The 12,290-nt window shown below is 42.9% G+C and overlaps 1 protein-coding gene across 2 annotated transcripts in view; it reads left to right on the top strand.

The window, feature by feature from the left end:
* Nalcn (sodium leak channel, non-selective) overlaps positions 1-11,777 on the top strand; it is a 240,345-nt gene extending 228,568 nt beyond the window's left edge. For both annotated transcript variants that reach the window (XM_038310269.1, XM_038310270.1), the window contains 5 exons: positions 1,989-2,146; positions 5,025-5,175; positions 6,888-7,037; positions 9,137-9,254; positions 11,584-11,777. In XM_038310269.1, the coding sequence (XP_038166197.1) occupies positions 1,989-2,146; positions 5,025-5,175; positions 6,888-7,037; positions 9,137-9,254; positions 11,584-11,777 (771 nt within the window). The remainder of the gene's footprint in view (positions 1-1,988; positions 2,147-5,024; positions 5,176-6,887; positions 7,038-9,136; positions 9,255-11,583) is intronic.
* The last annotated feature ends 513 nt before the right edge of the window (positions 11,778-12,290 follow it).

Raw genomic sequence — 12,290 nt, forward strand, 5'->3', positions numbered from 1 at the left:
TCCAAACCCCAGCACCACCAAAAAATTAATTAGTTGCATGGACACCTGTTTATTTTGAACTATTTCTAAGTTAGTATGTAAATATCTTAACCAGTGTTTCCAAGAGTTAGCCAAGGCAGAGACAGCTTCCTTGTTCTCACCTACCTTCTTTCTTCCCCCCTTTCCCTTTCTCTTCCTCAGTATCCTGCTTGTTCTTCTCTTCTTCTTCCTCTCCTCTTTGGTATCTTTTATCTTTACCTTCTCAAATCCAAGCACATGTCTAGGCACTGAGGTAAAGCAATTCCCAAATGCTAAGGTTCCTGTGCCCACAGAGCTTATGTCCTAAAGGAGGGAAAATCCATCAAGGTGAAATGGCACTTGTGGCACAGGTTAGTATCCCTAGTCCAAAATAATGCTTCAGACTTGAAATTCTGTTTAGTACCAACACAACACCACAAATGGAAGAACTCAAACATGAGTTCACGTGACACCTCACAGTGAAAACCCAGGCATACTAATAATATTTTATAAACTCACTTCCAGAATATGTGTATAAGGCATATGTGAGAGAGAAATGAATCACACCTGCAGATGTAGCCCTAGTATGTGGGAGGCAGAAGCAGGAGAATCTGACAGCCTTAAGATTAAGGTCAGCCTGGGACACCCAAGAACTTGTTTTGAAAGATTAAAAATACAAAATACATGAATGAATTTTATGCTTAGACTTGAATATTATCCCCAAATCATTCATTCTGTAAATGCAAATATTCCAAAGACTATAAAACCCAAAATGTGAAACACTTCTGACCCTACATTTTTATAGGAGATATTCGACTCATATGGAGTTCCAGAAGTTAAGACTACATTAAAGAAGGCAGAACATGGATTTAGCTGAGAAGGTCATGAAGGTTTGAGTGAAAAGGTGATGGCTGAGCTCACATCAAGCAATGAGGAAAGTTCAACCATGGAAAGACCCCTCCTGGGAAGACCAAAGCATAGTTCAGGAAGAGTTAAGAGTACAAAGGCAAGGAACTAGCATAGTTGACAGAAGAAAAGGTCAGGAAGACAAGGATATGCAAGACAGGATCTGGCATCTTCACCCTATTTACTTCTGCCTACACTAGTCCTCCCTGTCTCCCAACTGGGCTCCAGTGAACTTGTAGAGGACAGGGATACTTGGTCTGCTTCTTTTGTCTCATCTAGATCTGTATTTTTCTCTGTAACTATTACCCACAGGAACTTGATCTCATTTGATATGTGTAGGAAAGACTACACCCCCATCCACACTGACGTCCTAATGACTAGGAAGAAGCCTTAGGTCACCAGACTCATCCAAACTTATAGTCAGAGTTGGTGGATTAGACTGTGTTATATGGGGTAGAGTGATACTTTTAGAGTCCCAGTGTCCAGATTTATCCCAGATGAGAGCAAAGCTGAAGCCTCATTGTCTTATCTGTAAGTTGTTCTAATCATTGTGAAGACCTACAAAGAAGCCTTTCAATGGAAACAAAATAACAAGTGTTAAGAAGTCCCTGAGACCCAAATTAAGTGAGGAGGGTTGTGTATGGGTGTACTGCCTACTCTTTGAAAGATATTCATCAAGGTTGTGTGTGCAGAGGTGAACAGACTGCTGAGCGTAAGAACTAAGGGCTGGCTCTAGGGAAAGCTGCATGGGCATTCCTCACCCTTCCTGGCTCAGAAGTCAGGAAAGCCATTAGACCAGAGGAGAAGAAGGCTACTGATCAGTACTTCACATTATATGCTTATCACACATCATTCTGCCCAGCTTTCAAAGAAACCCGTGACTTTCTTCCTGTTGGGGATGTTTATGCTGGTGAGCTCCTTACCTCAGCCTACTTGATATTTGGGTTATAAGCCTGAGCCACCAGTCTTGGCTCATAGATTCATTTTGTTATCTGGGTTTCCCTGTAAAAAGAGATCCCCTCCCAGTGAATTCCTAGGAGCCTCCTGATGACTGTCTTTGCTGGCCCTTGTGCTGTCTCACCCAGGGTGTAATCCCCACCTTCCGAGTAAAGTTCCTGTTACGGCTGCTACGTGGGAGGCTGGAAGTGGACCTTGACAAAGACAAGCTCCTGTTTAAGCACATGTGTTATGAGATGGAGAGGCTACACAATGGTGGTGATGTCACCTTCCATGATGTCTTGAGGTATGAAGCTGTTTCTAAAGACCAGTGTCACAGAATTTGCTGAGGCCAGAAATGAAAGCTGTAACACACAAAGGCCCATGAATTCAGTTGTCAAGGATATTTGAAATATGAGTTGCCATAATGCCATAGTGATAAGGCAAAGGCACACTTTCTAGGAATGAAGTAGTCTTTCTCGTTGCCTCATTATGATCAAGTCTGATCAATGCCTCACACAAGGATAGGAAGCAGTGGCCTGCCCTCCTACGAGGAAAGAAAGAGAAGACATGGAGGGAGTGGTTCTCTCTCTTTATTTGGGGATGAAGGTGTGGTCCTGTAAGAATTAACTGACTTTCTCAGGGCCACTTGGTTTCTTGACAAAGATGGAGCAGAAATCCATATCTTCCCACTCAGATGAGTCTGCTAAGACTCTGCCCCACCTGCTCTTTCATAATTGCTCTGTTGCTTAAAGCACTACATTTTCATGTTTTCTGCACCAGATAGGATAAAGGCTCAAATTCAGCTCTTTCAGTCTCTCTTAGGAGCGTCTGTGTCATGTTGCTAGAGCCTCTGTGCTCATGTTCCCACAGCAGAAGTTTATTGCTTATGGTTCCAGAAGCAGGAAGCCTGAAGTCATGGGCAGGGTTGGTTCTTTGCGAGGTTATGAGGAAGACTCTGTTCCAACCTTCTGTTGGATCTTCCAGTGGCTTCTTGCAATGTTTAGCTAGCAGTGTGATCTATACTGTGATCTCTGCCTTAATCACACAAGCCATTCTCAGTGTGTGTGTGTGTGTGTGTGTGTGTGTAAGTGTGTTGGCTGAGGTTTCTGTCCTGCCTAGTTCCTGCAGTCACTAAGTCCCAAAGAAATCACACAGAGGTTTATATTAGTTATAAACTGATTGACCTAGTAGCTCAGGCTTCTTATTAACTCTTATAACTTATATTAGCCCATAATTCTTGTCTGTGTTAGCCACATGGTTTGGTACCTTTTTCAGTGAGGCAGTCACATCTTGCAGGCTCTGTGTCTGGCTTCCTCTCTCTCTGGGTGACAACTGCAAACTGAAACTTCCCTCTTCCCAGAATTCTCATTGCCCTGCATCTATTTCCTGCCTGGTGGCCGTGCCTATACTTTCTGTCTGGCTACTGGCCAATCAGTGTTGATTTAAAATACAAGTGACAGGGTATAGACCATTGTCCCACAGAGCGTGTGTGTGTGTGTGTGTGTGTGTGTGTGTGTTATTCCTTTTTTAAAGATAACAGTTGTCTTGGATTAAATCCCCAGATACTCTAGTCTGGCCACATCTTAAGTAAGTTTGCAGTGAATTCTACATATAAGGTCACTACTTGAAGCTCTTTATAGAAATCTTAAAATATCATTTATGCTCCACAAGTCCTTTCAAATTACAGTGTCATTTGACCTAAACTTCATATTACTTAATGAGCCAATATAGAACTTATGACCCATAAAAAGAAAACTAATTGAAAGGTCTTTTTTAATATAGCTGATTTCTTTTATAAAATAGCATGTGAAACATCACTGTAAGAAACCCTTCACAAACTTTCCTGCCAGAGGTATCTATGACACAGAAACTGGTTAGAACATTTGACTGACTATAGCTATTTTACTAATATTGTACCTGGCATGTTAAATGTTGGGTATTGTAACAAATATGGGGGTCATTCAGGTAGATAAAACTTACAACTAAAAGAAGAAGAAAAAGGTCAGACTAGCAAGGGAAAGGCCTGGGAAGAGCTCCATAAAGTTACCAATTTTGCCTCTTACTACAATTCATCCACGAATAAGCTAAGGAGCACAGAAAAATATGGGGCACAATTATATATGAGAAGGAATGACATGCCTCTTAAAATGCTCATCTTTTTTAGTGGTAGCACAGTGTTTTTAGGTTGTCCATGAAGCACCCAGACCTACTGTTGTTATCAATAATTAACATTTGACCTCTCTGGAGCATCGTGATGCATCTGATCCCAAGGAACCCAAGCAAAGTAAATGGTGGTGATCTTTGCCCTCCATTCTCCACAGAAGTTAAGCAATAATGAAATTTTTGATGAATCTCAAGGACTTTATGAAACACAATGCAGGATTTGCTACACAACGGGGGGACATTTAGCAAAGAAGAGAAAAATCAATGACCCAGTACTCCTGAAGGTATTATGCTGTGACCTGAGCTCTGATGGTGGCCTCAGGTTCACAACAGGGGTTGTATGAGATTCCAGGGTGCTGAAGCTACACAAGAGTACAGTTCTACCAGATAGGTCTGCATTCCCCTTTGGTCAGTCCCTGCTAGGAATTATCTGACTCCCCTCTGCACAAAAATGATAGTTTTACTTACCACTGCATAGACATGTTGAGCCAAGGACTAAATGAGAGTGTTTATTCAACTATAGCTTTGCATTTTGAGAAATTAATAAGGAAGATTCAGAGAGATAAATAAAATAGAGAGGAAGTGGAGTGGGGCATGCATAATGCACAGGCAAGGATATTAACCATCACCAATTACAGCTAATCATGAGGAAAGAGTGGATGGACTAATCTTTCTGCAAAAGGCATTCCAGAGTATGTACTTGACAGCTAGAGCTGTCGTAATCATCTAACAAGTGTCTTCTGCAGCATAGGCGCTCAGATACATTCATCATTCTAAGTATCTTACAGACATTAACTTGCCAATTAACTTATTCAAAAATGTAGGTGCCAAGGCTATCCTCAGCATTCACACAAGACAGGGGAGACACAGAGGTGACATAACCAGCCCAACACCCAGCTGTGAGTGGCATCAGATGCTACACTGATGAGCTGGAAAGATGCATCCTCTGCATTTTGAATACCCGAGGCTCTACACACCAGGTGAATCTGACCAGTGGTGCTGCTGTTCCTGTCTTCTAGCATGCTCTCCTACCGTTCTGTGGACATCAGGAAGAGCCTGCAGCTGGAGGAGCTGCTGGCCAGGGAGCAGCTGGAGTACACCATCGAGGAGGAGGTGGCTAAGCAGACCATTCGCATGTGGCTGAAGAAGTGCTTGAAACGCATCAGGGCTGTGAGTGAACCACAAGCACCCAGGGGCTGGCTTTCCTTTCCTGTTGCTGTGATGAAATACTATGACAAAAGGAACTTAAAAGAGAAAGCTTATCCTGGCTCACAGTTCAAGGATACAGTCCATTATGGAGAGGGAGGCAGGAGTTTAATCACACGACATGTGTTGCATAATCACATCTCATCCACAATCAGGAAATGGAGAGAGCAGATATATGCCAGTGTTCTGTCCACCTTCCACGTTTTATAAAGTCCAGAACCTGTTGCCCATAGAATGGTCCCACTCACAATTATGATGCATTCCCATACCGATGACCAAGATAATCCCCCACAAGCATGCCCAGAGGCCCATCTCTCAAGTGATTCTGGATTCTGTCCAGTTGACAATTAACACCATGACACACACTCACATTCAGAGAAAGTGGAGTGAAAGAGAACAAAGTCCTCAATACAACCTTTCAGCAATACAACCCTTCAGCATCTAGCCTGATACCCCTTACAACTCATCATCTTCATCCTATCAGGGTGTCTGATGCTGCAACAGCTTTAACGCTACTCTGGTTTCCGCCTCATTCCCCTCAGCAGGCTCCACCAAACGTTTCAGTTGAATCAAAGCTGTATAACATGAAGGTTTAAAAAGCAATTTATTGGTATTCAAATATTTATGATCTCCATTTATTAAACTCAACCGTATGAAATTCCAAAAATATCTACTGAGATGGAATTTACAAAACTACTTTTAAATGGCTGCAAAAAGTTCCAACATATGGTTTATCACATTGTTTAGTCTCAAAAGACCACCTCTCATGGAATTTTAATGATGTGCCTGCTGCCTCTTGAACTGTAAGTTCGTGTGAGACTCTCACATATTAATGATTATATACTCCATTAGCATATACTGTATTTCCAGTGAGTGCTTCTATTGGGCAATTAACGTTTATGGACGCTTTTGACTTATGCTTCACATACAGAGAAGAAAGGCAAACCAATCAGTAAACACTTCCTGCAACACAATTAACATTATGTAAGATTTGTTTGATCTTGCCCTTCGGAATAACATCCACTACAGAAACATACATTTCAGTTAGAGGAAAAAAATTCCCCAAGGAATATAAGCACTCAAGTACATTTTTTTTTAGAGCGAGGCCAGCTGCCCACTGCTACCCAATCAAAACAAAGCTGTCATAGCTCTTCTGGTTCCATAGATTACAATTGTCCTGCTCAGACCCTGTGAGGGAAGCCTTAGACAGGAAAAAGAGACTGCTGCTGGACTGGCCCTACCAGGCTGCCTTACAAAGTCCAGAACTAAGACAGGAGTAAAAGTTTCCTCCTCGTCTACTAAAGACTCTCTGGTGCTTACAACTTTCAGAAAAGTAGGGGGAGGGGCTGGCATTGGTTAAATGAGGATACAATTAAATCAGAAGGGAAACTAAAACATCCCCATTAGAAATTTTAATTAACATATAAACTAGCATGGAAGAGCATAGCAAGTCCAGTTGTTACACAAATGGAATAGGTGGGAGATGCCTTTCATCTCCAAGACTTGTATGTCAGTCTACCAGCCTCAAAACTGATTCAAGAATCCTATTTGGAATTTCCTAAGAGGCCAGCAAACCCACAGGTCTTCAGAGAGGGAAGAAGAAACTGACTTGGTAGGAATGGGGCAAAGAAGCTGGGCACCTTTCCTCCTTACGAAGGCACAGCATCTTCCTACAGAAACAGCAACAGTCATGCAGCATCATCCACAGCCTGAGGGAGAGCCAGCAGCAGGAGCTGAGCCGCTTCCTGAATCCTCCCAGCATTGAGACCACCCAGCCAAGTGAAGACACTAACGCCAATAGCCAGGACCAGAATACGCAACCTGAGGTAAGAGATGCGGTGCCCTTCATCCAAGGATGTTCTGTGGGAGTTGATCCTGGCTACAAACTTTTCAAACAAAATGACAGTATTTTTTTTTGAGGTGATCTTTTGTTGCAAAAGAACCAAAACTAATAAGAACATGTACATCCAGGGAGTTTTATTTTTGTCACTGAGGATTCAGTTGAGATTATTTGATAAAAATTATGGTTTGTACAGTGTGCTAGTCAACTTCCTATTACTAAACAAAATACCTGAGATAATCGACTTAGAAGCAGGGAAGGTTTAGTTGGCTCTCCGTTTGGAATATTTCAGTCCAAGGGTGGTTGGCTCACGGAACAGTGTTACAGTGAAGTAGTACATCATGATGAGAATGCGCGGAAAAGCGTGGTGTCCAGTGAGCAAGAGAGACAGAAAGGGGATGGGAGTCCAAAATCCTCTTCGAGGACAGCCCTCACCTGACCCCCATAATAACCCAACCTCCTCCCACTAGGCTCCTCCTCCCAAATATTTTACTACCTTCTATTAGTGTCTTAGGCTAGAGACCAAGCCTTAAACTTATGGTCCATTCAAGATCCAATCTACACAATACGTATACTAAAATCTGTTAACATCCTAAGTGTTGTTTGCTTGCTTCTTTTGTCTAAAAGATTAATGTTATCATATTAGCTAATTTTGGGCATAGAAACATGTGCTTTAAAAGATTATGATTTACATGAAGCCTTGCCATAAATATTTTCTTCTCAGCACATTGTGCAAATTTTCAGTAAAGCTAGCAAAAATGCATGCACTTAGCTTTCAACCCTCTTCAATAATAAAATGCACTTGGGGATTTTCCTTTCTTATTTGGATAACAGAGGAGCATACAGAATTAAGAAAAGGTATTTGGGTAGATTCTATTAAAACTCAGCTAGTTTCATTTTCAGAGTTATTCTACATGCATATTCAAAAACAAAGCAGCAACAACAACAAAATCCAGAATTACCAGCATCTGGGAGAGCTCTGGTCTATGAGAAGCAGTTGGCAAGGAGGTCCCATCCCTTTATGCGGCTGCAATGGTTTGATGCTAATTGCATGGGGTCCATCTAGCACACTGTACAGTGCCTCCAGTTTTGCTGAGCTAATGGTGCAGAGCAGCACAGCCAGGGGTGGCAGACAAATTGAAGCACAAGGCTCCATGGTCCAGCCGAGGCTCCAAGTGGCTCTGTTATGTCCTGGTACAGTTTTGCATGAGTTTCACGGCTCTCTACAAGAAACCAGGAATCACTTGCCTCCTTCCTTCTCCACAGACTATCTATGGGAGCAGTCAGAAAAAAGAGGTTTAAAAAAAAAAAAAGATCCACAGTTGGCAATACTTTATGAGGAACAGCCAAATTGGGTTGAGACAAGACCAATGATAGAGAGGAAGTAAATATTTCAGAGCTCTCAAAAGGTAGCGCAAAAGTCAAGGACATGGGGAGAGTGTTTAAAGATTTAAAGTAGCCTGAAAATCAAGACAGTGGGGGGCTGGAGAGGCAGCTGCTCTTCCAGAGGACCAAGGACAGTTCTCTGCACCCACATCCGACAGCTCACAACTACCCATAGCTCTAGCTCCAGGGCATCCAGTGCCCTCTTCTGGCCCCTGTGGGTATCTGTACATGTATGGCATACACTTTTGTAGATACACAAACACACACACACACACACACACACACACACACACACACACACGTACATCCTCTAAAAGAAGATGACAATGGTTGGGAAAGACCGAGGTGCCAGGTGAGGAGCCAGGGGTGGAGGCAAAGTGCCAAGGTGTCCTTAGCAGCAGGAGTCCTCAGTTTGGGCTTCCCTAGGGCTATCAAGCTGACAGTGAAGATGACTATTACATGTAGTCTTCAAAAGTCTCTAGTATGTTTCAAAATAACTAGAAGTCATAAGTTTCCAAACACATAGAAATGGTTGACATTTGAGGAGCCAGACGTGGGGATTATCCTGATTTCATCACTGTATGCTACAAACATGTGATAATTACCATTCTATACCCCAAAAGTGCTACAGATATTTGTGATAAATTAAGTATTTTTTAAGAGAAAGACCCACAGCTGACTCACTCTTCTCCCATGCAGACAAGCAGTCAGCAGCAACTCCTGAGCCCTACTCTATCAGACAGAGGAGGCAGTCGACAGGATGCGGCAGATCCTGGGAAACCCCAAAGGAAGTTTGGACAATGGCGTCTGCCCTCAGGTAGGTATATCACTCATTTCTCTACCCATTCAGGGTATTTAAGAAGCATTTTCTCTTTTTTTAAAATTTTGGGTCTTAGATTTTATTTAATATGCAAATTAATCTGCCTTCTGTTACCATAACATACATGGGAGAAAATCCACTTAAAAAGAAGAAAGGTTTATTGGCTCGCTTTGTTGGCGGTTTCAGCACATGGTCAGTTGATCTATTGCTATTGGGCCTATAATAATGCTTGCAAAGCATAGTGGGAATGTATAACAAGGAAGTTGCTCGCCTTATCACAACCAGGACAAAGAGAAAGACAAAAAGATTGATATCCCACATTCTTCTTCAAGGGCATGACCCCAGTGACCCAAGACCTACTAGGTGCCACCTTTTAAAAATTCTGCCTCTGCCCAATACCACAAACTGGAGCCAAGCATCAAATACCCAGGGCCTCTGGGAACATTTCAGACCCAAACAGGGTGTGTGTTTGATTAACATATACAGAGAAACAATGAAATGTATACCCTCATCAGTAACATTCTCCCCAAAGCAACTTCTCTAAACATAACTATATCAGCCCTCATTTTCAGCTGCCATCGCTGAAAAGACAGCACCTGTTAACAAGATGTCACAGCCAAGATCCAGAAAGAGAGGAGAGAGAAGTTTCCAAGGGCTTCCTGGGTATAGTCAAGGCATCTCGAATATGGGCAAAACTTAACTAAAAAGGAATGGGTAGATATGATCTTCAGAAAATGCCACGGAGTTCTCAGAAGAGGCCCAGGTCCCACTTTATCCCTACACATGCTGTGTGTCTGAGCTGATCACTCACCATGACTTGAGCGTCTTTATCTCAATGACAGCAGTAATGATGACAAACCTCCAGGTGGCACTGGCCCCTGTGTGCCAGTCACCACTCCCAGCGCATTACTGGGTCGGGCAATGCTCACAGTTCTATTATTTCCCATATTTTATTGATTTAGTAAGAGTTTTCTCCTGAAGAAATGTGAGGTACAAGGAAGTCAGGATGATCTCATGAGGGACACTCGGGAACAGGAGAGGAGCAGTTCTGCACACACCCCAGTCTCCTCTCCATCAATATCTAGGCCTATAGTGAAACAGGGTTTTATCCTCTTTTGTCACCATGCTCAGCTTCAAGCCCACCCAAGTGAGAATGGGTGACCCTGAAACCTCTGCCACATGTCTGTTGACAAAGCAGATGGCAAGACAGTTTACATTCTGAAGCTAGAAGTGTGCCACCAGTAAGGAAGGTCCCGATGAGGGATCAGAGAGGTCATACCTTTTGCCTTGTCTAAGCCCAGCTAGGAGTGACAAGAAGCAAGATTGAGTAGGTGCAGGGGCCACAATGTGAAAATCCCTAAAGGACAGATGGGACAGTTTCATTTCCATACTATAGGCAGTTAGAAGAGAAACATTAAAGAATTCTGAGCAAGAGATGACGTTTACAACCTATGCTTTAGAAAGACTAAAGTGGCAGCACAGCCAAGAGCTCATTTCCCTCTGGCAGGGACTGACCGTGACCTGGAGGCAGGTGACAGGGTACAGACCATTACAGCAGTCTGGACACGGTGATAAGAGCAAGGTCCACACGGCTAGTCCAACTCCGCAGGGCAGATATGAGAGATGACCTGGGGAGAATGTCCTCCTTGGTATTCACTTACGTGGGTGACAGAGGAATGTGGTCAAATTATCAACAGTGTGCTTGTCTATGTAGCCTCAACGTGAAAAAGGAAGATAACTACTGAGACAAGCTACTAGGGGCATAAAAGTCAGAGGGGGCAAAGACAAAAGTGAACGGCATTTTAAGGAGGCAGCAAGCACCACACTGTCTACTTTGTCAGGTCATCTCAGTGCTCCATCTTCAGCCTCCCAGGACTACAGTGAGCATGTTTGCATTCTCTTCATTTACAATGGAGACTTAAAGGTTCAGAGACATGTATGTGCTAGTGACTTCTTCTCTGCAGATGGGACACAAGGCCAAGGCAACGGAAAGCCAAAGCCACTTCTACTTTCCATACCTTTCCCCTACCCCATCTCTCCTTTGGAAATACCACACTATCACTCTTTTCTTTGCTTTCCTAATGAGCACACCACTTTAGCACTTCTATTTTACACCAGCAGCGTATTTTCCCAAGAGTTATTATTAGCTGACTATGAGCGTAAGTTTATTGGAAAGAATCAAACACGGGAAAGGTTTTGTGCTTCACATCTGGAGACAGGAACTGGGAGCCAAACACAGCACGACTCGGAGTATCGAGATTTTTCCAGGAATGGCTAAAGCTGAAACAGCAACCAGTTGATAACGGGACTCCTCTTATTTCCACAGCTCCCAAACCAATAAGCCATTCGGTGTCTTCGGTTAACCTACGGTTTGGAGGAAGGACAGCCATGAAGTCTGTGGTGTGCAAGATGAACCCCATGCCAGACACAGCTTCCTGTGGCTCCGAGGTTAAGAAGTGGTGGACCAGACAGCTGACCGTGGAGAGTGACGAGAGCGGAGATGACCTCCTGGACATTTAGAGGGCGACCAAGACAAAGGGAATCACAAGGAGAAAACCGTTGTCTCGTACTTTCCTTCATCATTCAAAAAACAATCTGTAATTGCTATAAACTGAACTTCTCCTTGGTAGGGGATTTTCTAAATCAGTTTCTGTCCATTTGTAGAGATGGTCTATCCGAGCAATATGTGCTGTGGATTACTGTCATGTAGTATAGAAAATTTGGGGCTAGGGATATAGGTGAGAGATCCTTGCCCAACATGTGCAAAGGCCCTGTGTTTGAATCACAGAAACACAAGAAAAAATATGTATATAACGAAAATGTTGTTAATATTAGAAACCGAACCAATAGCTTATATATCACAAACATTCATGTATTCTTTCTGTGTAAGCTAAGACGTATTCATCTGCACTCTTGTATGTTATTACTACTCCTCCCAAAGAGACCCACAGTCATAGTTACAGGTGTTACAGTCTAGTTCACTTTTTCCTCCACTTCCAATAGAAATGCTTCCCTTGGGAGAAATCATTTATG

Source organism: Arvicola amphibius, chromosome 13 (genome assembly GCF_903992535.2).
Source record: "Arvicola amphibius chromosome 13, mArvAmp1.2, whole genome shotgun sequence".
In the NCBI taxonomy this organism is placed as follows: Eukaryota; Metazoa; Chordata; class Mammalia; order Rodentia; family Cricetidae; genus Arvicola; species Arvicola amphibius.